A 27069-nucleotide genomic window follows, 5' to 3' on the forward strand; every position below is an offset into this window, starting at 1 on the left:
TAAACTGTACACAAAGAGCAAAGAGGGTCCAACTTAAGGGCACGTGCAATTACACATTTCAGACGGGGCATGCGACGCTTAGTGGGCTTCTCTTTGTTTAAACGAGCATCTACCTTAATTCCTACCTGGCCTTTTGTTTGTGTAAGAAGACAAAGCAGGGAGAGATAGAAATAATGATAAAAAAGGAAAACCCAAGAGAGATGCTCCACAGGATGAGTGCTCCCAGGTCAAACAGAGAGGCGATGGAGTGGAGGAGGAGGAGGAGGAGGATGAAGAAGAGTTGGCGGCGGGGAGGGCCATGTATTGCAACAAAGTGAGAAAGACAAAGAAATCCAAGCGCGGGTAGGAGAAGAGATACAGACACAAAGAAACAAAGAGCTACAGCAGATGCAACAATGAACGAGACGAGTCAACAGTCGTAGTGTAGTGGTTTTTTTTCTTTTTCTTTTTTGCTTTACGGCGAGGCATGTGCCAAAATAGGCAAAGTTACACACACGTGCACGGAAATCACACCCACACACACTCACAGTTCCCGGTATGTTCCGCATCCTAATGTACCCTGAGGTGCCCTAGTCCTTCCCGTGTCATCAATCTGAGAGACAACTCAGGGCCCAGGAGAGAAGGAGGCTATGAGCAGGTATGTTAACACTCTCCAGTATGACTGACAAAAAAAAAGGGGGACGACATAAATCAGACAAGGATACCAGACAGAATCATGGTCTGTTTGCACATGAACATTTGAGACTGCGGCATCGTATTCCAGAGAACTGTATAGTATTCTGACTGACAGCCATGCATCCGGCACTGAGACCGCAACACAACAATTCTTTTATATTCAACTGGGGGGGGGGAAATTACATTATCGTGGCAGGGAAAGATGCTGACAGCGCAGGCACAGATGGTGGAATCACATGACTCCGAGGCACGTACAGAGGCTGCATTTGACGCCATATAATGTACAGTATTTCCTCACAACTGATGGTTATGTGGGGCGATGAAGCATGAAGGTAAACTACATTGAATGATGGATGATTTTGAGCCGTTTAGTGCAGCACATCAGGTGTTTGATGCTGATTATAATATGTACGCAGGTACAGCAGCACATTATGGTTCCTCGGTGCAGGTAGTACGAAATGGCCAGGTTTCATTCTGCTTCATGTATTATTCTCTAAGTGAACACCAAAAGAGAAAATCTTCGCTTTGTGCAAACATTCAGTATATGCAGCTGCTTATCATCATTATCTTCAAGGTTTTTCTTCGGAATACATCAATAACAGATCAATTATTCCACAAAGGCAACATTTGCACTATTTGGAGTTACAAAGCAGCCTGGAAACAGTAGTCCTTGGCACTTATAATCCCTTCAAGTCATGGAGAGGCTAAAAGACGGGTGATTTAGAGTGGGAATGGGAAGAGAAATGGCGTAGAGCGACAAGCTTGTTTGGTTTGGACCGAGCTGCACCGGGGAGGAGTGAGCGGGGAGAGAAATGAACGAGGGGTGAAAGATGAAACTTTAATGATCCCTCTGGGGAAATTGGGTCATCGCAGCAGAGGGGAGGGTGTAGATAAGAGCAGAGTAAATGCCCGCTGTTTTAAGTAATACACTTAATTATCGCAAGATAAACACATTAAAGATTGATATAGTACAAGCTTTATTCAATAATGTAACTATCAACTGTGTATGTAAAAATATTATATGGATGAAGATAGATGGTAAAAAATACACGTGCAACTATCCATTGTGAGATGTTTAAATGATCAAAATTGCACATGGAGCAAACATTGCCGAAGAAGAAGGGAGTGAAGACAGATTGAGCAGAGGAGGAGGGGGACCAGGAGGATTTTGCTGAAGCAGTCTCCAGCCACTTTAATTGGTAGGAAACAAGAGGTCTCTGAATAAACAGCCGCCACAAGAGAGAGCTTGGCTCATTTTTCCTCCAGTTGCACTATCCCTCTTTTTCTTCCGAGTAGTTTAACTGAAGCTAACTTCCCCTCAAAGCTCTTCTTCTTCTTCTTCCTCCTCCTCCTCCTCCTCCTCCTTCTCCTCCTTTCTGCACTTCCCCTTCACTCGTCACCAGCCCCAGCTGTCTACGCTCCATCCTCTCCTGTGTATCTGTCTGTTGCTGGGACGACAACCTAAACACCATCTCAAGATTTCCAAATGCAACAACAAACTGCTCGCACAGGCAAGCTATGATCCCCCCCCCAACCCCTAACTCTGCACCTACCACTCTCCATCTCTGTCTCTTTTTTTTTCTCTCCCTCCCTCTCACCGTTGGCCTGCAGTCTTACCCTTATGTCTGCTTTTCGGTCTTCTACCTAATTATCTCACTGAGGACGAGGTAGCCCCCTACACCATCCCCCACACCTCCACAGCCCGCGCTACTGAGGAACCCTGATGAATAATTTCACGTTTCTCCAGCCTTCTCTTTTCTCTCGTCCTCCAATTGATTATTGTACAGAAGCACAGCTAAAAGAGCAGCCCACTGGGTAATTTGTCTTTCTGACGAGGAGAGTCCATGGATATGTATGGGGGGGGAGGGAATTGCAGAGGGCTAAAAATTGATATGCAAAGGAAGAGAGAAAAACACGATTATATGAGAGAGAGAAAAAATTGATACTGGATGGATCGGCCCCCGTCTTGTCTCTGATACCTCATTCCGTTTGATGTTGTGGTCAGGGGCACAATTGGGAAAGAGTGGGCATTTGCATGTGAACACGTTGCTCGAAAAGTGAGCAAAAGTGGTCGACGCACATCCCTGAGATGCATCGGTAATAACACGGAGCCTATTGAAAAATAAACCTAATTAAACAGTGGCTGTGTCATCCTCATTCTCCATCCCCTCCTGTGTCATCCTCTAAATCCCTCTCACAAACACCGCTGCAGCCCTGTGGCTACAAAACATTCATCCGTCAATGTTTGATTCCACGCAAATACGACTGAGTGATGTGTTGTCGGACGACGCCAGCCTCCAGGCATTTCCAATCCCCTTTGACAATGACACTCCCTTCGGTTTGGCGTGCGAGGCTCCGGTGATGACAGAGACGGAGGGTATCATTTGGGCACCACAGGAAAGATCACTAAGTGTGTGTGCACAGACGCCTTATCATCAGCGTGAGGTGTTCCATGAGTAAGACCTGCTAAAAACGCATACACCTGTCCCGGCTCGGCCCGCCTGCAACATTATATGACTCACCTGACTGGATGGGGGCGAGTTAGCAGAGCGAAGTGAGGCCAAAAGTGTGCATCACTGACAATTTTTGGTTTAAGGCGTGTGCACACTTGAATGTGTCTTAAGCTGTTTTTAGACATGTGAAAGAGAGTTGGCTTTTCTACGTGTCTCCTACGTGTATGGCAACTCTTTTTCATCATGAGATAGTTGTATTATTATAGTTTTTACATCCGCCAAGGGGGTTATTTCTCGTCTGTGTTTGTTTGTTTATCTGTTAGTCAGCAAAAACTGCTCAACAGATTCCTACAAAACCTAAGGGAGAGATGCAGTATGGGTCAAGAAAGAACCCATAAAAGATTGTTGCCAATCCACATCAGGGGGCGGATTCAGAATTGCTTTTTCACTCTCTTTTTAACATTGCGAGTTTTTAGAGAACAGTCCCTGGATCTTGATGAAAAAATCTGGCATGTTAAGGTGTCTGATATTTATGAGTGTGTGCAATTTGGTGCAGGTCCACATAAAAATCTGGATCTAGTGAATTCAAATGTGCCTTCACAAGGGTACTGTTGGGTATTAGCGGAGATATGCACGCGACTGAGTGCCCTTCTAGTTTTTAGTTTTGCGTCCGTCTTAGAAACGTGATCGACACGCCCATTTACTCGCTTACACGCATGTTACTAGTGTGCTGGCAGGGGAAAGTTCCAGGAAATGTCCAGAGCAACTGACTTGGACATTTGCATTCACACATACAGAATGAACATGTCCAGGGTTCTGAAAGCAGCTTTCTTGACACTGAGCACACAGCTCTACTGTGCTGTTCTCATAAAGGTTCCACCACGCTGCTTTGGTACTCCACCACTCCAGAGTAAGCAGAATCATCCCCCCACCAAGTCTGCTCTTCATCCCTCTGTCTTCTCCTCCTGCATGCACGGTGCTGCACACCCTCATCACTTTTCATTCTCCCTTGTGTTTTCCCGTCTTCCGACTTCAATCTGTGCTTACTCGTATCTCCTTTGTTTCCTCCAAGCTTCAGTATCTCACCATCTCACGAGGCTTTGCTCCTCCCCATCTCTTTTTCTTCTCTCCCGCCTCAAAAATGCTGTAAAGTCTTGCAGCGACGCAATAGCTCTGCCTCACTGACTTTTAAGGCCCACGCTTCCCTCTTTTTTTTTTTTTTCTTCTCTCCCAGTCCTGTTGAGCACACTCCACCTCCACCCCCATCCCTCAAACCCAGCTAATGGATCCCATGTCAGCAGAATACCAGAGTAAACCACACAACTGCACTGTGGCTTCGAGTCTGTCTCTGCCTCGACGTCTTTCTCTTCTATTTATGAAAAAAAAAAATTAGAGAGAAAAATGAATAGAAAAACTGCTGGCTAAACAATTTGGTCAAATGACTGAAAAGAGATTCTGCTTACTCTGTACCTCACATTTTTTTTAAATTCTGTACATGACACTATACAGGTGCACATTCTGTCATATGAGTGCAATATTTTTACATTTTATTAGGTTTTATCTTGCTGAAGATGGAGTTTTCTTTGTCTGTGCAGCCATGGAAGCTATCACTATACATGATAATTAGCCACGTCCTCCGTGTTCCAAAGAAACCAGTGTTGCTTCTGGTAAACGCAGCACTTACTGTGCATGAGGAGATTTTTTCCCCCCATTTTATTTTTTGTGCCACAACTTGTATCCCTGAGGAAATTATAGGGGAAATGTGCTTAATAAACAGTCCTGTCTCTTAGAGATTACATTTGTATGCAGCAACAAATAAGCTTGACTTGAAATGTATTGCCGGACCATATTATCATAACATGGTTAAACGCTGCTAATTAACATCTGGCAAGTTCCTCACTGTGATTAGTGAATATATTTGGAAAATGTTCACCGATAGCATCTTTCTTTTGATTCCCTTCAATATTTGTTCTTAAAATACAATATGCCAGAGCCTTATGGTTTCTGTAAGTTTAGATAACTCCGAGCACTTGGTTAGGGGAAGTTAGGGAATGATAACAGTCTGGGTTGAAGCTTGGAATATTCAACATGAACGTGGAGCACATGTTTATTTTACCATTAAACTGAAACCGCAGTTCTTTCGCTAAACCTAAACCAAAGTGCTTTTGTTGCCTAAACCTCACCACAAGTGGGACTCAAACCCACGTCTCTGGAGTTTCACTTTCTTTTTTTATTTAGTTATATATTTATTAAGTATTTCGGGGGACATTGTATAAATTAAACTGACAGGGAATGTGGGGAAAGAGAGTGCTAACCATATCAGGATGTCCTGGAGCTGCGTACTACTTTTAATGAGTCCTATGATTTTTCAAAACTGTGTCAGTGACTACATTCACAGTTGATACTAATTTGACTGTTGACCTAATTTCGATTATGATTTGTATTTGAGTTGCTGACAGAATATTCCAGTCATATTTCTGTTTACATATTACAGAGCATAGTCTGATTATTACTCAAATATACATTACGTCCCACTACTTGTTTGTACTCAAACCCAGGGCATGTGTCTTCATGCAGTTTGTAACTGCTGTGAAACGCTATAATGTGATTACGATATATATTTACATAATTAAATAATATATGTCTACATAATACGGTCGGAATACTCCACATATCTTAATATGATTATAGCTTATTCCTAGTATGACCTTATTCACGTTAAGCTAATCACAAAATGCAGTTTACAAGGCAGTGTCTCATTCAGATTGTCTTAACCTGGTTAATTTGTCCATAATATCACAAAGGGCTACTTATTTTTCAATAATGAAACCCCCTTAGATGAGTGGATTGTCTTCCTAATTCTTTTTTAATGGCTACATGTAATTTCATAAAATATGCGCTTTATTGTGTAACCTGACTGAGGTTTATTAGAAAGAAGAGAAATCATAATGTTGAGTAGTGTGCACTTATAAAAGACCACAAATTCTTAAATTACAATATGACCTTAATTATCTGTTTAAAAACTAATTTGATTCCACTGTCTGATTTTGCTTTTTCAGGATGCAGTCGTCCTCACGAGCCTCATGTCGATTTTAATTAAAGCAAGACCCACTCACTATGTGATAAGTATTTTATCCCAAAAAGGTGTGAGCAGGAAATCAAACAGAGGTAAAGCTCTTTGCCTTGTTCTCTCCTCTGGCGGAGGATTGAGCCAGTAGTTGTGTTTGCAGGGGGCTGGAGCAGGCTCACAAAGACAAGTGTGACAGAGGAGCCGATAAGAGACTGACGGGGGACAAACTGTCACTTCTCTGCTGGGGCCTCGGCGCGCCACAGGTATACGTGGCATTCCATGCAAAACTGGGCAGTGACAAATGGATCCAATTTCCATTTGCTTACCTATCTGTTGTGTGGAACACAGAACACACGCTGGCCTGCCCCCTATAAATCTTTATCCTGTTAACACAACACCAGCAAACCGACACATTAGCACCCCCCACTAGCAGCAGGACCAATCAAGCATACAGTCACACACAATGGGTAAGGAACCTCGACACATTTGCTGTGAAATTACTGGCATACGCACATCAAGGAGACAATCCGAAAAACCACTGCAGACAAGGGGTCACACTCATGCAAATACAAAAAGTGCAAAATAACATTTCTGGAAAGCAGAATGGAAAGGATGCAGGAGTCACCTTATTTATTCAGAACCCAGTAATAAGATTCCACTGGGAGGGACTGGAAGAAAGCAATGGGGAATGATGGGTTCAGGGACGAGGGGAGGCCCACGTCTATATCGTTTTGGCTTGATAAGGCCTGGAAATTGCTGAGAGAGAGACACCCACTTCTGGAGCGGCCCGCCAGTCTGACCCCAGCGGGGTCGGCTGGGTGAGGAGGCCTCGATTGACATGACGTCTCCTCTGCTATTAACCTCCCACACAGATGTCTACATCATCGGGAGCCAATTTGACTTTCCCCATCGACTAATATTATCCTAGAATTAATATTTCTTTCTCTGCAGGCCGGGTCCCTCCCCTCTCAATCTTGCACACAAAAAACTCACTTTACAGCCTTGATCACAGCCCCTTGTCTCTCACAGACATTAACACGCAAGCACATAAACTCTCCCTGCTGCGTCTGTCATATTACCTGACAGAACACCAACAGATTTTTTTTGCTCACTGCCAAGCAGCCAGTGGTGTGAATGGCTGAGCCGCTGGATTTAATTAGTGCTGCGCCCATATGGGTAAGCAAACAGACAGGCACACGCACGAGCCAAAAGTATGTCACGTTCCCACCTGATCGGCGCTCAACGTTGCCTTCGGTGGCGCGCATACACAGATGCACGCCCAAGTGTACTGCGCAGCCTAGAGGGAAAGAAGGGGTTGGGGGACCGAGCAGCTTTTATAATCAGGTGATTTCTTTGCCGTAAATTTAATTGGTTTTAGCAGCAGTGCAAAGAAAACGTTCAGGTTGGCTTGCTGCACCACATGCACGGAGACAGCTGCTCTGATGGGCAGGGAGGTGGGAGGAGGCAAAGTGAACATATTGTTAAACAGATTATTTTTTTTAGAAACCAGCGAGGTTGAGAAATAGCATTCTGTTAATCTGGCAACAGAGAGAGAGGGAGATGGACTGAAGGACGTTCAACCACTCGCACCGTGCTCATAGAATATTCACTTTGACGCTCAATTACTTCTAATGGACCTTATGAATATTAAAGAATGTGGACACACACATTACAAGATACATGACCCTGGCAGACATCATAGACTGTATATAAAAATGGCCGATATGACGCCCTCCCAAAAAGTTAAGCCAGAGCGTTTTGATTACCCCCTGGTGGTTGGCTACAGTATAAGTCATAAAATCCGCCTCCTCCATGTTTGTGGATGGGACACGGAGCAAACTAATAAGTCAAAATACGGTTTTTTTTGTGATTTAAGGTATGACACTGATGAAGGGCTCATTTTCACAGTAAGTTTGGTCTTAATATTTGATGCAATAAAATGGGGTGAGACGTCATTGCCAGCTGAGACTGTGATCTGTCGAGTGCATGTTACAGCTGGACTTCGCCACCACTGCTCTATTACCTGATCCCTACCGCGCACACTATGACTCCAAAAGACGCCATTGTTGTAAGATGGAAGCATATCATATATATTTTGGCTTCATTACTCAATAGTGGGAGCAGTGGCAGGTCTCGGAATTATCTAAATCAGGGGCCATAAAGGGCCAGAATTTACAGAGAGAGGCCAATTTTATATGTCCAAGATCTTTGTACAATTCCTGATTCAGCAAGGTTCACATTTAAGTCATTCCTTGTTTACTGTTAGCTCTAAAGCTTTGAGCAAAGACACATTGAAGAGATTTTGAAAACTGATCCATGTTCAAGCACACAATGTGCATTTTCATTGTATTCTTCAAAAACACACTGTCTAATTTATTAGTGGTACAGTTAGACTACTGACACTTTAGGGGCCAATCAGATATCAGATACGACCAGTGGCACTTGGCCCTGTCCTTGAAAGGGAGAAGGTGGAGATGCATTGTCCATCTTTATAAACTGTCTACGACATACATCTATTGAGAGTTTTTGGTCGTGAGAATAGGTGGCAGATGTTGTTATCTTGTTTGATCAGTCCATATTAGGACTGGAGATGGATAATATTCTTTGATATGTAACTCAATGCTGAGCATGCTGCTAGATTAAACACTCCCATGAGGGAATTACAGTACAGGGCTCATGGGCTCAAGGGATCAAGAGCCGGACATCACATCTGGCTGTGAAATAAAATCAGTTGGGCTACATGAACATGTGGCTGCGTTTTGACACCTGCCCTCAGCTGCTCTTTGCAACTTGTCTCGTGCTGTCGACCATTGATCTACTTCATCGTAGACAATTTCTCAACGCCTGACTGGGGAGAATTAATGAAGAGGAGGAAGCAGATTTCCAAGATGACATTTTACAATTTCCTTACAGTCACATAATCAATTCAATTAGTATTACATATATAAAGAAGGTGAGTGGGTGGAGGAAAAAACACAAGAATTTGATGAGGCAGTTGAAGCTCTGCTATTTGCTCAAAGGATTTCCTCCACTAACTTGTCTGTCCATCATCCTAAGGCCAGTCAAGAAGTCAAATCTCGCCCTCCTCCTCGAATTAGTTTCACTGATTGATCTGTTACCTGAATGGAACATGCCGTTTCCTCATTTCTGTCCAACAATACCCTCAGTGCACAAAGCTAATGGAGTCATCAATGATGTGTTACCGACTAAAAAAAGGAAGGGAGCTGTAATTGGGTAATAGGGTTTGGTTAGTCTCTACTCTTTCCAAGGCTAAATGTGGCATTCAGTTTCAGCTGTATAAATAGTGAATAACAAGCAGCAATATGTGCTACGTAATGTGATGGTGTTTAAGGCATTTTGTCTGGCTAAGCTCCGCATGAATAATAGCGTAATCCGCAGCAATTATGGATAGATAGCTTATAATTAGCTCGCTGTAATCCGTCCAGCTGTCTCCCTCTTAGTAGACTGTCTGGATCCACATAGGAAGAGATGAGAACGAGGGCAGTTAGGGATAGGAATAACCTTTTTTCTGGGAGGACACTCCTTGACATTGTGTGCTCAAAATGAAAAGTCGTCCTTCACAGACTGTGGAGAATGAGTTTCTTTCATGTCTCTATCGGCTCCATGGAGAAAAAGTGCATTTAGAGGATGAAATTGAGGTCTAGTCAAGGTCAGTGTTGACTGTCATTTCCACTTGTCTGTGGTGTTACCATCTCCACATCCTACACTAAAGACTTCCGAGTTCTATTGTATATACAAAGTATTTCTTTCTAAACATGGTTGACTTCAAATTTTTTTTTATTTAAATAACCATCACATATGGCAGCATGTGTTCAAACTAATTGGTCTGTTGTTGGATGCACAGTTTATTTCCGCTCTGCTTGATATAAAAATGTAGCTGCTCTGGGGTTTGAATAAAAAGTAAAAAAGTGGGAGGCCTTTCGTACAAAACCTTCTCGGTAGTCTTTACGGTTATTTAAGACGGAAAGGAACAGTTAGGTTTACTGGGACTGAAACCCCTGATTAGACCCAGTAGGTGTCTCCGCTGAAGGTAGCCCGTGTGATTAGCATCCATTGAAGCGTACTGACTAACATGGGGCTGTTGGAAGTCCCGGTGTTTGTGAGCTTGTCTTTCTGATCGGAAAGCAAACGGGAGTGAGGGCGGGGGGGCTATTAAACATGGCAGACTGTGTACACTGTAAACAATGTACAGCGCATCCCCCTGCTGCGTGTTCATGGGAGTGTGAAGCTTCGTTCACTTCTCCTCCCCAGAAGCAATTTGGTACTGTAGAGTCATCTTGCTGTGCTGTTGCTCCACAAACACACGCACTCTGGGAGGACGCAGTGGGGTTGTATGTCTGCTCCTGCACATCCAGGAGGATTAAACTGTAAAGTCTTCCAACGACCACCCTCACCTGTTTTAGCACTTTGGGCAAATTGACTCAAATTACAGACCCATGTTCTCATTCTAGTGATGGTGTGTAGTCATAGTTTTGGTTTTATTTGCCCAGTTTCTCCAAGATTTCTTCTGCCACCCCAATCCAATGGAGGTGATTGGAATTGTGTTTGTGGTGTTCATTGACAAAGACACAAAGGGTGTGAGAGGTCCCTTTACTCCGGATAATCCATCAACTTTGCCTTGAATGTTTTTTATTGGACTGACTTTCTAGTAAAATAAAAATCCCTAGAGATGTTCTGATACCAATACCAGCGTCTGAAATGCCTGTGATAACACTAAAAATGTATCAGGCACTGGTGAGGGCGCAAAACGAATTACCATTCCAATATCACGTCATTAAAGTATATTAGATTCACCCAGATATAACAGCAATTTCCTTCTCCTAGAAATCACTTCTTCTCCGCTCCAAAGCAGCACCCGCGCTGTACTGCCACTGGCAAGTCCTGTTTCACATGGGCAAAGACGAGGTGACTTCCGAGCAGCATTTGCCAGAGCGAGATGAAATATCAGCAATTCTGCGATATTTCACGCTTAATCCCACAAGTAAAACAGTGTATAACTTAAGTTTCGAGGGGTGGAACTTGTGTTGGCAATTACAAAACAAGCATTTAAAAAACCATCACACGAGAGAGGGTTTCACCGAGGCAAAGGGAAAGTGGAACGAACAGCAGCAGCAAACTTTGGAAACCGCATTCAAACAACACGGTGAATTCAACAAAATAAGAATGATAACCAACAAACACTGGTAAAGGATTGGTATCTGCCGATCCGCAAGGTCCAGGTATTGGTATCAGAAAGGGAAAAATGGTTCATCCTAACAATCCCTAGATGAGAAACAATGAGAGCACTATTATAGTAAACATACAGAATTCCATTCTCCTCCATTGTAATGGGGTAGAGGCAAAATTCTGGGAGATGGATAATCTCAAAACATGAGCATATAAAACCACAGCTGTCTGCATGGATAGATACCACAGTAAGTGAGGAACATCTTATTTCACTTGGGTCAAGTGACCCTTTAATTTAGTGGTTCCAAACATTCCACATTCAACACGTCACAGCGCTCTGCCTGATATCGCCGGAGGAGACATAATTCAATTAGCTTAAACTAGAAGCATTTGTTATCAGTGGAGTCAAAGGGCTAATCAAACAGATAGGATTTCATTCATATCTGCGGGTAAGAAGCGGATACTCTCATCCTTTGCCCTCTCCCCTATTTCTTCCACTCCATCCCTCCCCACATACCCAACTCTCCCTCCATCCCCCATGGCAATGCGAGGCGGGCAACAGTATCCATTCTATTAGGGACCTCTAGAGACATATACTTTCTCAGTGTGCAGCCGGTAGAACACATACACATGTGTGAGTGCACACACACACACACACACACACGCACACATGATACCTCAGGTCTGAGATAATCAATGCCAACAGTGGAGCAGCAGATCGAGAGGCTGGAGAGAGGCAGACCCAGGACCAAGGTCTACTCAAACACACAAAACCCAGAGAGAGAAAATATACAAAGACGAGATGAGGCACAAGTGCCCTGATCCAAACATTTACAATTCTTTTGTCTGTGAAAAGTACAGTTCTTCGGAATGTAAAGTGTATTCATTGCACATAAGCTTATTAAAATGATAGCTCAAATGGACACCGTGCAATTGAGATAAACAAAAAAGCAAAACATAAATAAGCTCGCAAAGCTACAAGTAAATAAATGCATGAATATAATATATGAAAAGCTGTAATTAAATCAGATATAATGTCTCAGTCGGTCCCTGAAGTGCTTTCCTGACAATGTTTTTTTGGAGGTGCACATGCTGAAAGGAACGCATGCCAACAAAAACACCACATGGCTTTGCCATACAGTCTATTTTTAAATGGCACTTTGCATGAGTGCTAGAGAATAGGTGACTGCGAGTATATAAGACATCAGACTGACAGTGCTCCGACATCACACTCGCTGTGTCTGCGCACGCTGTCAACAAACTTCAAGGCAAAACTGACAAGATGTGCAGGTGTCTGATGGCTATTACTGTAAAAAGAAACGTCCTTATCTGTCAGGGAGGGGAACCAGTTAGCGAGCCGGCTGTCAATTAAACAACCATTCATCTCAGGAAGCATCTCACACTCGAAGTACGGAGTGGACCGAAAAAGAAAATATATCTGCGTGAGTCTGTCTGTGATGTGTGGGTGGGTATGTTTTACTGCCTGTCGACATTTGGGTGCAAGACCTTTAGCAAGACATTTCTCATGGGAGATGTGAAAAGGGCTTTCACCCAAAAAATTCAGCAGGCGGTAAAACAGACAGCAGGTAATGTTGCGCAGGAATTTTCATGAGTGTCTCAGTGGGGATTTAAGTGGTCCATGCATCATGATTTAGAGGCAGTTTATTTAAAGCTTGCATGGGAAACATTGAAAAACATGCAAGTCTTAAGTTTGCGGCTTTTAAAGGTCCACAGAATTAGATTGGATTTGCAGCAAATCCAAGTCCCTGATCAATCCAATTATCAGCGATGAATCCTGCCTCGCTTGTCTTACTTCAAAAGAATTTGGTGAAAGTATAATTAGCCCGCTCTGCTTGGATGCCGCTGGGACACATATAGGAATGTATACTTCGCACATCCTTATAATCAGTCTGTAAATCTGTCATGCGAAGATGTCACTTTCTGAGAAACTCAAAAGCGCAAGAGAGTGAATGGCGGCAGGTAAAAAGCGTAAAAATGGAATTTTCAAAACAAGGAACAGGAATCGAGCATTGATTAAAAACTAAGGTTTGTAGGGTTTGGCAATGAACATTAAGACAATCTTGACAACTGGTGAGTGGAAACAGGGAGGTACAGAATATATACAGAGGGATGCTGATGTGAATGGGAGCTGCTGTGTGCAGAGGTGGAGCGGACAGCCGGGAGGAAACTGGGCAGAGGGGAGGGGCTGGGTCTAAAATGAAGTGAGAGCTTGAGACAATGAAAACCCAGAGCAGGGTGACATGCCTACATGCAAGATTACATATAAATCAATTTGTGACATGCTGTTACAAATGCATTCATAGTGTGTGCGTAGGGTCATTGAGAGGGAAGCAGTTATTGGCCATCTGAGCATTTTGATGCCCTATTTACACAGAAATGAATCAATTTCTAAATCCTAGATTAGATTAATGTTATTTGGACAATGGAACCTGTCTAAACCTCTGTCTGTTAAAGTCTGTTTGGGGTGTTTGCTTGACCTGTGGTAATGCTGGTTGCAGTTTAAAGAAAGGCTGCTCACTCCACAGAAACAAAGAGCTGCGCCACTGCTGCTGCACAAAGAGCTGTTCACCTGTGTAGACACAGTTCGGTGAAACTGGACGTAATCGTGAACTCCCTGTTGTCGTGATCAACAATTTCACTTAGGTCTCAGAGTCACAACCACAGCTGATACAGAGCACTGGTTTATTCATATTTTGTATCTGTCCAAATCGCTCCAAATTTTGACGCTGCACTTCCTTAGTCCCTTAACTCACACGTGTGAAGCTGACAAGATCAACTGTTCCTGATATACAGTATGTCAGCCACATACAGACAGGCTGAAATGGTACAATGAACCAAGAATATGAGTGGTGGTGGTAGTGGTGAAAGATATTTCACATAGTAACAGGTGGTTTTTGTCTCATCTTCCACTCTTTGATCTCTCTCTCTCTCTCTCTCTCTCTCTCTCTCTCTCTCATACACACACACACACACACACACACACACACACACACAGGGCTGCTGACAGTTGCTGACAGGTTGTCAAACATTGGGTTCAGCTGTCCCTCCCTCTGACCTCAGAGACCCGTGACAGAGCTGCCATGATCGCAAGCACCAGGAACAAGCAGAGCGCCATTAGCACCATTTCATCACTGCAGGGGGGCAGTGTTCAAAGTTATGCATGACATTCATTGATCTGTAGAAGTAAATTAGGCCACTAGAAAGAAGCTGATCGATTGTGTTCGCTGTTTAGACAACATTAGCCAAGTCCCCTGCCATTTTTAACTACCAACACATATTACAATGAAATTAGCCAGACAGATGAGCTGTGAGCTGTCATTGGCTGGGCACATGCACTGGTGTCACCATAGGTACTAATAGAGTTACAGCAGGGCAACACCACTAGATTCCAGGAGTAAACAGTTGCACTTGTACCACACACATTTTTCAACGTGACAACAAAACCTACATTGCATTATTTTCCAAGAAACGCAGGGTGTTATACTAAACAACAGAGAAATAAATATATAATCTCGGCTGAATAATAGCACATTTTTCACGCTTGATTGTGATGAATTGCCAGTAGATTGCTGTTCCGAAAAATGAGTTAAATCCAGACGTGCTTTGCATAACTCAACTTAAAAGTGCGGGCGGGGTGGAGACACAGATTTATGTCTCTGGCCTAGGTGCGTGAGAGGGGCATTCAAAGGTGTGTAAATGAATATGAAGAATATGAAGTCCTGGTGCTAAGAGCTACTATATCACTCTGAAGATCCTTTTAATTATCTACAGTCCCTCCTCAGTGTCTCTTGGTTTTCCTATACCTCTCGGCTTTATCTTCCCCCGTCAGCTCCCAGTTGCTCATTTCACACCGTCTGTATTTGCGCTCCTTTTGTTATATCTCTGCAATAGCCTTGACAAGTCTGGGAGAAACGGCAAAGGGAGTTTTCCACCGAGAAACAAAACACAGATTGAGAGAGGTTAGAAGAAAAGGAGGGTGTTATTGGCAGAGCTTTGCATAATGAAATAGTCCATCTTTTCATATTATGTGGTTTTTGAAGACAATATGCTTTAATATCTTTGAGAGAAGGAATTAAATGGAAAGTCTGCCTGTAAACATCTACAGTAATTGGGCTTGTACATACTCGAATGTTAAGCTGTAGTAGACGGAAGATGGCCCTCGTTCGTCTCACCGTCTCTATCCCACATAATAAAAACTGAGACCTTGAAAATTGGCCTTTATGAGAGAGAAAAAAGGGGAAATTTAGTTTGTGGCTGTGGAAGGAAGCTGCCAGCTCAGCAAACAAAGAGATTGTGAATATGTATTATTACTACATCCACACATAGCAACACGGTTAATTGGAAAAATATTGAAATTGCCTATTTGAATTCTGCAATGTCAACATCACAAAAGGCTGTTGATTGAAAGATAGAGGGTAGGAAAAAAAGCACAGACGCTTAAAGTGGCAGTGCCGTGCGACATGTCAAGTTCAGCCACAGTGTCTGTCGCTATTCAGTTGTTTTTCAGGTACTCATAAAAAAGAATCAAATTCTAATATTTTTTTCTTCTTCAACATGTGGAACAATACTAAAATGACAAAACTAAAAATATCACACATTTTTAAGGACAGGACAGAATTCAGACACACCCTTGGCTCACTGTCTGCCTCTGGGCCTTGCACAGACACATACAGTGCACAAGTGCAATTTGTACACACATCGCGTGCATGACAGTGTTATAATGGGCAAAACATCACTGGTCACCAAAGCTTTCAGCGAGCGGCTCCAACAACAGCAGCTCCATCACAAACCTGTCTGCTCATTCCAAAGTATCCCCACAGGGGAGAGATGAAGCGATGCTACAGGAGCAGGAAGGGAAATGGCAGAAAAGAGGGGATGCAGAACTGACAGCCAGGCGCGAGGGTGGTTGCAGTGCATCGGAACTGTTGGTCTCATTATTCAGCTTTCCATCGAGGAGCCGCTCCTCTCTCTCACTCTTTGTCCTCAATTTTGCTGCATGTTATAAATCACCACAATCTACAAGCCTATTAGGGAAGATATCAGAATCTCTGGTTGTGGAGGGTAGGCAGTAGCAACAATGCTGCAAAAGCAACATCTCTGCTGCTGCACCAACAACTTCTATCGTCAAGTGCCAGGCCTTGGTTTGTTTTTGTTTCTGTTAACTGATCGTTGATTATATGCTGGTTTTAAAATGACATGTATTTTCAAATTTAAAAAAAATGAAATTGATGGTTTGAACATGGCTCCACTCAGTGTTTCAAACCGCCGTGGACCTTTCAGGGCAAATGCTTCTAATGTGTCAACTGTTAGGGATTTATGTCTAAGCCCCGCCTCTTAGCACAGTGTTCTCCAGGGCGAATCTTCATCCAAATCATGTGGATATTTTAACTTTTGTTATTTCTTATTATCTTCACTGAAATAAATGTATAAAATGGGTTATTGTGAAAATCTGAAATACTCCTTTTTTCTCTCAGCTGCCGGAGGGGCGTGTCCATGTTTGATTGACAGCAGGTGGCAAGCTAAGCCCCTGCTGGGAAACGAGTGGCTGGGTCAACTAACTTGGACTGTAGAAATAATGTCACTGGCAGAAAGTGTGTTCTCAGCAGATATTGAATAGGGAGGACCACAACAGCATCTAACTGGACTATGACATTTGCACGCTGTTCAATGTGCCACAGCTGATCAGCCAGTTGGAAATCGGGCCTGCAAACTGGTGTTGGCAATGCAAGCCCATGGGTCGTCTGTGCTGGAGGCTTATTGTGTTTATGTTTTATTGTTAGGTGAAATCTAGAAGCTGTAGTAATCAGGACAGGAACAAAAGATAAAAGTCAGGTGACGTAGAGCTGATAGCGACAGAGGAGCAGAGGTTGGAGTCGATGAACAGGTGAAAAAGACACAAGGTCCAGTATTCATTCCAGATGACTGAAAATTCAATGTTGCAACTGGTGAAAGTTAACTTTCACTTCCATGTCTTGAATCAGCATCTGTGTTCAGTCTTGTGATCAGCTGGTGAATGTCTTGGTTTGATACTGGCCATTTTAATGAAAGTTTAAATCCTGAGGTGAAAGAGGCTCTGTGCCGTAGTGGATGTGGCAAGAGAGCCAAACTGAGTGGTGATGAAAAGATCCCATTCTCTCCAGTGAATCGCTTCAACACTGTTACAAAACAAACAATAAACGCTGAGCATAATTTCACTGCACTGCAATTTGGCTGTCTGGTTTTCATTTAGAGTATTTGATTATGGTTGGCAGTGACAAAGTAAAAGTGTTTGTCTGTGTTACATCACATAAGAATTTTGATTAGCTTAATGATAGTCCAAAAAAGTTGGCATCTATATCATAAACACTAACGCGCACAACAAATCATCGAACTGCAATTACACAGCGCACATCTGGGCGAGTGATCATTTTTCATTTTTTACGCCCTGGAGGGACTATAACTTTTTACGCGTTGATAAGATACCACACAAAGCAGACACTCTGGGAAAGCAGGCAGAGAGCTTGGGCGAATGAAAACTAACGTGAGGCTGAAATGAAAAAAGCAACACAACCTTTAACTGCTGGGGAAAAACAGCATTAACCCTGAGCACAGATATGGCTGGTGATGGTTGCTGTTGAGTGTGGCTTTACTGAATGACAGATTAAGGATGGATAAGGCTAATATCAACCAAAACGCTAAAGCATGCCTCTTCTCTCCGTGACAGCCGGATTATTAAACCACGCTGTGAGCCTTGTGACAAACTCCCAAGTAAAATACAAGGCACACTAAAGCGTATCATAGTTTATGTCAGTACAGTTGTTTTGCAAGCTGTGACATGATGACGACGTTTCCCTCCTAATTAATCTCAGTTGTTAGAAGCACTTCTTCAGCAAAGCGTATAAGTGCATGGTTATTTGGCCCTGCGGGGGAGTTTCTCTTGCCATGTTGCAGATCAGCAAACGAGTGAATAAAATGCGTATGACATCAGGGTAACCCGACACAACCACCATGGAGTTTTATCGGAAATAGATAAAGTCTCTCTTTATAACAGCTCCGAGGCTGCGGGGAAATGCAACCAGCGCAGAGGAAAAAGATTTAGTGTGGAGCTGGGAAATGGGGCGAGCTAAACAATATCTCCCTGTCAACAATCCAGAACTGAATACATTAACCACAAAAAAATGGTGCCCGACATGATTTGAAGCAAATGGAATGCAGAATGAAAAAAAGAGAGAGATACCTAATCACATGCATAATGTCACCCACATAAAGGCACAGAGGAGCGCACTATACACAAAAGTCTGTCTTTAACAGACAGATTTGTTGATTTGATTCCCCCCCCCGTCTCTTCCCTTTTCCCCCTTGTCCCATTTCTCCTCGTCAGCAACTTCAGCGTAGTAGTAATGTAGAGGAAACTACAACAGTAATGATGATTTACAATGTCTGCCAGTTTATTAACAGATATAAAGCTAGATTCAGCAGATTCTTTCTGTTTTGCTTGACAAGGGTAAGACACATTTCTATCGCAAAGTGCCTTTTGTCAGAGAAACTATATAAAATATGGAGGTTTTACAATTAACTCCACCAAGGAGGTTAGGTTTCCACTGTGTTTGTCTGTCTGTTGTAAGCAGACTTACGCAGCAGCAGCGGAGCCAAAACATAGATCTTTTATGTTGTTATGATTAAGTGTTAAATGCTTTTGGGTCATTATCAAACTGGCAGGAGTACATATTAAAAATGACAGGCCTCCAAAATTGACATGATTAATGGGAAACACTGACATGGCGAGCTGGGGCATTAGCCTCGGAAAGGGGTGTGCGGTCTCAGAGTGCCTAAAGGTAGAATTCAATAATCTAGTGTAGAGCACATTCCTGACACAATGCACACACAAGGAACAGCTTTGGATTCGGATATTATTGACAAACACCAAGAAGCCATATGGTCCTTGTCAGAGTCTCTCGAGCACTTCCCCTCTCCTCTCTCTCCACCGAGCCGCTGCAAGCCAAACAAACTCTTTCCCCATGTCCTGACACACAAATCTGGCTCTTGGAAACGCTGAGCCTAGAGGAATATAGTGACTCAAATTGTTTGGATAATACTTGCAGTGCACTCGCCTCAGTCTCCAGACTGTAAACACAATCCAGCTGTCCCCAGAGTGTGATACTTGCTCACTCACTGATCTAACCATAGGCCAACTGGGACAGTACAAGGGAGTGGAGACAGGATGGGGAAGGGGAGCCTATCACAGCGTTCACAGACTGTCACAGGCACTTGGAAATAAACACTGACGTGTGGCTATGGATGGAGACTATTTACCATGTGTCAATGATTGTCTATCAAACAATATCACCCCTCATTCATACAGAGAGAAAATGACAACTTTACATATACTCTACTGCTACTTAGGATCTTTCATTGCATTTATCCACAGCGACTACAGACAGGATACTGTCAGCAACCATGACAGATATTTGAAGTAGGGAACCGTTAGTTAATGGGTATGGGGCAGGCAGAGAGGGAACCTGACCTCCGAGAATCCGCCTCTCTCTTAGCGGCTCCGTACGTCTCCTGCAGCCGCTCGTTTCCAGCCCGAGATTATAATCAAAGAGGAGCAGGCGGGGAGACGAAGCAGGGGTCCCACCTCAAGCTGTCAATCTCAAAACTTCGACTGGGCTGCGCATATCCCATGATCCACTTCAGAGAGTATGGTGTTACAGTGAACATGTCTGTCATGTTAATGCATTCGTGTAATTACCGCAAGCCATCACATGTTTTCCAGTGGCTTTCCCTCAAAGCCGCATACGTTTAGGGCGGGGAAACAGGAATACTGAATGGAGAATTGTGTGTTTTATTATATAAGATATAGAGAAAGTGCAAGAGATGGAAATAAAAGCCTTACATCCCAATAAAGATTTGTGGATTCTTTCTTTCTTTTTCATCTACTATTGCTCAATTTACTCATACGTAAACATGTAATTATGTAGATGTACTGTATATTTAATTAGATGAAATGATCAAAAATAGTATTCCACTTATTTAGCATTGCACTCTTGTAATGTCGTTGGACTCTTTATTTTGAGCGGAAACAGATATCATCCGAATATCATCTTCTTTTCTAATATCTAAATCTCCCATAATGCAACCTGCCCAGCAAATGTTGTCAAAGATTGTGTGTTATGCAGCTAGAAATGGCTGATGTAGCCTCAGGCAGAGATGAGGGATGAGCTACAGATATCTGCTCAGGCTAAATCCACACCCATGTATTTTTTTTTTTCATTTTCAATCGTGTAGCTACTATCTTGTAGCGACAACTCACCAAAATGTTTCAGACGTTTTAACTGATAAGTGACTATAATTATCAAAAACGACCGGTGATGGATTTACTGCTGATTGATTAACCGATTATCAAATTGCTGCGACTGTGCAGACTGGAACATGTATTGCTTTGTCTTGGAGATCTGGCATGCAGCTGTGTTTTGTAATTCTCTGTGGGATCTGCCAAATGTGCCATGACATGACTTAAGTGTGCACTCACAGGGTTGATAAAGAGGGCTGAAATGTAGATGAAACTACAACAGTGACGATGATTCACAATGTCTGCCAAGTTGTGAACACATATAAAGAGATAATCAGCCGATTCCTTTTGTTTTCCTTGACAAGAGAAAGACAGATTTCTATTGAAAAGTGCCTTTTGTCAGAGAAAATATATAAAATATCAAGGTTTGATATAATTACCTCCACCAAGGAGGTTATGTTTTCACTTTGTTTGTCTGTTAGTTAGCAGGATTACAAAAACTACAGGATAGATCAAAAAACTTGGTGGAAGGATGCGCTATGGGAGAGGGAAGAATCCATAGAATTTTGGTGAGGATCCGAAAAAAATGGGAGGATCCAGGATTTTTGTTTCATTTTTTCTGCAGCATTCTTTTATGTCTGTGTTGCAGTTAAACCTGAAAAAAGCACTGCACACAGCTTTACAGCAGCAGCGGAGCAAAATACCAAGTTATACATGTCTTATGTTGTTAGGATTAAGTGTAAAATGCTTTTGCTTGTATCATAATTAATATATAGACAGACGGATAAGAGGGGGTGTCTCTGCCGTTCACCTCGTACTTTCATAAACACGAGCAGTGGTGTGGCCGTATAGTTTTCTTTCCCTGCATGTGGCTCATTACTTCATCACTGCAGCATTGTGGGCTAACCCTCCGCTCTGCCGCAAGCCTCACTTTCCCTCAGCAAATGGCAGCGTCCAATTAGTTTAAGAATAACATTTGTTCCTCTCTCCCTTACTGAACATAAAAACAGGTCTACTATTCAATAACCTTTAGAGTACACAGGCTGTGACTTTGCCTTCACCTCAATAAAGCGCTCCATGATTGAATCAAGTGGCCGAGGTCAATAGGACATATGTTCATTTCCCAGGGTCCTCCAGGATCCCCGCAGGCAGGGGAAAAAAGGAAATATGCTGAGTGTCTTCTGTGACATTTATTGGAAAGGAACTAAGTTATATGTCTTTTTTTATTCTCTTTCGCATTTCATCTCTTTCACTTTCAGAGAGGGCTCCACTAGCCTGTGTCTGTGTGTGCACGCTGTGCTGGTAGCATGTTGTGTGTGTGTGCGCTTAGTATTTCCACCCCATGGTCACGCTCCAGGCACCGGCACATACTACATCTGTCACTGTCTCTACCACGTCACCTCAATTTTCTGCGAACAAGTTTCACTCGTGTGCCTTGAAGGACAGATTCTTCTCCTCCTCTCTTCTCTGTTTCCATCTGTCTCTGTCACTCCTTTCCCCTCGCCCATCACTTTACATCTGTCAGCCTCCAACACAGCCTATTGTCAGCAGTATCCCTACTTTTCATCATCTCTCCTTTACGTGGCTTAAATCAAAGTGGCAGGAGAAAATGATACACTAGTAAATTATAAACTAGAATTCAGTTAAGGCTTTTATATGTAATTTATTTCCCACTGTAGCTTTCACATTTAGTTTGTCAATACGGGATTAAAAGACCAATGCTCAGAGGCAGGGGTGAGCGCCTGGCTTTTGTGGTATATACAGCCTGTGAGACAGTTTGATCCGGCCTGCAAGGCAATGCATTGATTCAGAAATAAAAAAATTATAAAAAATCTAGAAATACAAACAAAATTCACAGGACAGCATTTAGTTTTTCTGCGGTTAAGAGGTAAACAACATAAAATAATAGACCAATATGTGCTTCAGGGTGGTCCCTTCTGACCTTGACAGATAATGGTGAAACAAGACAAACATGAAGCTGTTGCATTTCATTGCCACAAGCATCATGGAGACCTTCATGAAAAGAAAAGAAGTTGCGGAAATGTCACACTTTCGAAGAGAAATGTATAAAACGAATGTTATTGCTGAGTTGAGCTGTTGAAATGAGACAATCTCAAAAGTTTGCAGGGATTCACTCGCGTAGTTTTGGGGTCACATTCTGTCAGAAGCAACATTAAACAGGGACGTTTTAAGGTAAGTGAGCTAAAAGCTAAGAAGATATAATCTCATTCAGAAGGAGAATTTGTGAATGAGCCTCGCTGCCGCTGAAGAGCTCGTACAACTGGAAAAAGTTATTCCTAAGTGTCAGTTTGCCTTAAAAAAATATCACAGAGCAGAATAATGATTTGGCAGATGATATTGAAAAAACGCTGAAAGACTCCACAAGAAAAGTCCACTTATTCTCTTTGGCCTGTGGGGAAACAACAGACATAACAAGTACCCACAGATTACGTGCTGTCTAATCGTGGCTATTTCCCCTTATTTGAGTCACCGGCCCTGTCATCATCACTACCATCTGACATCAGACGTCGTCATCAAAGAGAAGCAGTTCCAGCCAGCGCTTTAGAGAGGTTAGTGTGAGACATGTGTTCAACTATTTATGATGGGCCTTGGTAGGAAATGGTACTCGAGCTCTGCTCCATAGGGAAAGTCAGGGGATCACCAGTCATTTGGATGCATCATCTGGGAGCCCTGAAAATATGTCGAACATTTCATGGCAAGTGATAGATACTGATATTTGGTGGTGGACGGACTGACCAACAGACAGGCAGCCATTGGTAAAGCTAAAATGTATTGATTATAGGGATTTAGTTGTGTTGCAGTTGTGATACTGAATTCTGTAAACACAACTTTATAAAATGTACAATATTTAATTGTACTTTAGAATCATTTAAATACTGAATCACAATAAACCATATTAAGTACATCTTGCCAACAAATGAATAAATAAATGATTGATAATTTATTAAGCATATGTTTCTCTGATAGCATTTTATGATGGAGATACGGTATAAAATGATTATAATAGATATACTTCATGTAGCATATGGTGTTAATTTGATAGCTGTCGAGTCTTCAAATTATTATCTGGAATATTATTGCAATTCACAAGTCGGCTCTATTATTAGAGCCTTGTCAGTTCGTGTTATCGCCTCAGTGATTTGTGAGTGACAAATATAATAAGTGAAACATGATGTTAATTTGATGATACTGAAATGCACGTGTGCACGGGGCTGTAAGTCAAAACAAATTATTCAAACAGAGTAACTTACTGTGCATCACACAAATGTGAATGCAGTTCTCGTTACTTAAAAAAAGTAAGGCAATTAAAACACAACACAGAATTAACAACTGACACTTCAACAAGACAAGATAAATTATTTGACACGTGTATCGACTGATTGGAGTCAATCCTCCTTTTAACACTCCCCAGTTCCTCAGTCCTTTCCTAAACTCCCTATGTCAGCAGCACTCGCCAAAGGGGATTCTGTTTTACCTTCAAGCCCCAGGGTGACCCATGAATCTGCGTGACCTCTGAGGGATGAAGTGGGGAGACATAACTCATCCAGGAAGCCTCAACAAGTCCGCTCTGTTTTGCCTCTCGACCTCAAAACCTGGCAGTAAATTTAGTGAACTTCCAGTAATAAACTCCCCCCCTAGAGGGCTTAGCTTCTCAGGGTAGGAGCGCTGATCTAGCATTACCATCATACCATTTGACCATCTCTTTCATTATAATTCAAAAGGTGAAACGGATACTAGAGGGTTATTATTATTCTAAAACCTTCGCAGAATATCTCCCCAGGAGACCGAGCCCTGGGTAGAGCTCCGCGAGCTGACGCAGCTGAGCCGACCAGGGGATCGACAGTGAAGGTTGGGGGGAGCTTTGCAGTGTGCAGGGGCTTGGCTGCAGTTGTTAACCCTTAACACCAACACTTCCTTATTTCAGTGCATTCTTCACTCTGTTTACCAGTCTGCCCCCACTGTTTTTGGACTTGGCAAAACCCCTGCTCTATAGGGACTCACACACCATCTGCACTCACCCTATTCTGATGGTCGTAAACCCTGACCTTTTACCCCCTGCTTCTCCACAGGCTCCATTCCATCACATACATCTAACCTTTACACACATGCGCACGTATGGTTGGTCGCTGCAAGCAACCTGACAGATTCCTGCCTGTGACATACTGCAGTGAAAGGCTGTTTATCTGGCAGTGGCACACACTTGACTCTTGCAACTCCGTGATTCAGCGAGCATAGACACCGTCACCTGTTAGGAACATGCTGGGCCCTGGTTTAAACCCTGGGACTAAAGCAGACACACAGCTGTTGCCGTGCCTGACAGGTGGATGGCATGGGGAACTTCCACCTGTCCCTCAACCATAAAAAACACCCATATTGTAAAAAAAAGTAGCAAACCAAGGCAGGCTTTTAGAAGGATCCTTCAGCCTTGTAAGTGTGAAGGCACTCAATATGTGATGGTAATAAGTAAACGTTTATTTCCCCCTTCAATTATTTTTTGCTTTAACACACTACACAGGTGGTTATCTAAAGGTTTCACTGAGCAAATATTTCAGACTTTTGGATTTTCAAAATAATCCTTATTTTCAAGGGCAACATATACTAATATACTGTATGTGCTATCATTATGCGCAGAATTTGTTTATCTGGATATTTCTGTATTATGCCTGTGTATTAGAAACAGCTTCTTGGTTATTTTCAGTCAATTTAGATGTATATGTTAGATGCACTTGTTGATGAATACACCCTGCTAAAGTGCATGTGTATTGCATAAGATTTAATAGAATAGCCCAAATAATAAATAAACAGCTCTTAGTACTGTGACACACACACACCACCTCACACCGACACACACCAACAGCACTTACTGGCTACTTCCAGTGACGCATTGTGGCTGATCGCCTGGCCCAGATAGTTTCGGGCCACGCACACGTAGCTGCCGTCGTCGGGCTTGCTCCGCCGTCCGTGGACAATGCGTAGGAAGAAGAGCGACCCGCTGGGCAGCAGCATGCGGTGCGATCGGGGGTTGTCACGGTCCGTCTCGACGCGCTCCCCATCTTTGTACCATTCCACCGTGGGGGTTGGCCGGCCCTCGGCCTTACAGTTGAGGGTGGCGGGTTCCCCTTTGGATACAATGAGGTCAGAGGGGTGCTCCACGATGCGAGGAGGGAAGTCTTCCTGGCGAAGACGAGAACCTAGAGAGTTGGAAGAGTGCAAAGGTGTTAGAACAAAGGTGACGATCAGTTTCAAGTATACAATTTGCAGCCAAATTAGCCATATAACACTTGCCAATAGAACACAAGAAAACACACTATAAATAGCCATTGTGAAATCTATCATTCACTCCCTCCATGCAATAAAGAGGAGTACTAATCAAAACGAATCAAAACAGCAGCAGCTCGAAAGGAATTAGATATGGTGCATTATTATAGCTGCGCAAGTGCTTTGTATTCGAAATAATCCAGTTTGACAATATAATTACCTTCCAATCACAAAGCATTCATAACATGTTTTTCGCTTTTGTTTCAGCCGTTGGAACCTCATGAGGCATTGAAAATTAAAAAAAATTAAAAAACAATACTGACATGTTAAGTCCTCAGTAAGTAATATCTTTCAAAACATGTCTACCCTCAAAGCATTTGCAGAGAAATACGTGTACTCTACCGTTTTTTTTGATAAAAGCTCCCAGGCTGAATTATAATGGGATTACAGTGTCTTGTGTGGTTCCACCAATGTCATATTTTACAATTTAAATATCCAATAGTTTAACACATACTGAAACGTCTCCTACTACAGCTAATATTACAGGAAAAGCATACATTCCCAAATGCATAATGTGTGTGTGTATTTTCACAGTGTAGTTCATGAATGACCAGGGAAATAAACATGGTGGAAAATCTAATATTACATCTATATCTTGTGGTGTTTTTTTTCTCCATAAATGTCTTTTTCTGATATTCAAGCAAGCGGGAAAGGATGTCCATCCTCAGCATGAGCCATCACTCTGCTGGAGTTACTTGTGTGCATGTGTGTATACCCACTCGTGTGTGTGTGTGTGTGTGTGTGTGTGTGTGTGTGTGTTGTGTGTGTGTGTGTGTGTGTGTGTGTGTGTGTGTGTCTTTCTCCGTGTGAATTTATGTTACTATTCCGAACCTCTGAGATTGTTAAGCCGTGCCATAGAATCAATACTTCCAGTCATACCCACACTGACAACCACCAAATAGCCTCTAATTCCCTGATACAGTGTTGAGATGTCAATCATGCTCTTCTCGTGGTCTTTTCAAAGAGGCTGTGTATAACAATGAGTTCCCTGTGAGGCAAAGGTCAAAGAAAAACCACCCTAATAAGGTCCAGGTACGCAGCCGCAATGCCTC

At 42.7% G+C, this 27069-nt stretch overlaps 1 protein-coding gene across 2 annotated transcripts in view; it reads right to left on the minus strand.

Annotated features, from left to right (window-relative positions):
* LOC118122589 (roundabout homolog 1-like) overlaps positions 1–27069 on the minus strand; it is an 84099-nt gene that overhangs the window by 36878 nt on the left and 20152 nt on the right. For both annotated transcript variants that reach the window (XM_047343649.1, XM_047343648.1), the window contains exon 2: positions 25564–25890. In XM_047343649.1, coding sequence (XP_047199605.1) covers positions 25564–25890 — 327 coding nt within the window. The remainder of the gene's footprint in view (positions 1–25563; positions 25891–27069) is intronic.

The sequence above is a fragment of the Hippoglossus stenolepis genome, chromosome 15 (assembly GCF_022539355.2).
Source record: "Hippoglossus stenolepis isolate QCI-W04-F060 chromosome 15, HSTE1.2, whole genome shotgun sequence".
NCBI lineage: Eukaryota > Metazoa > Chordata > Actinopteri > Pleuronectiformes > Pleuronectidae > Hippoglossus > Hippoglossus stenolepis.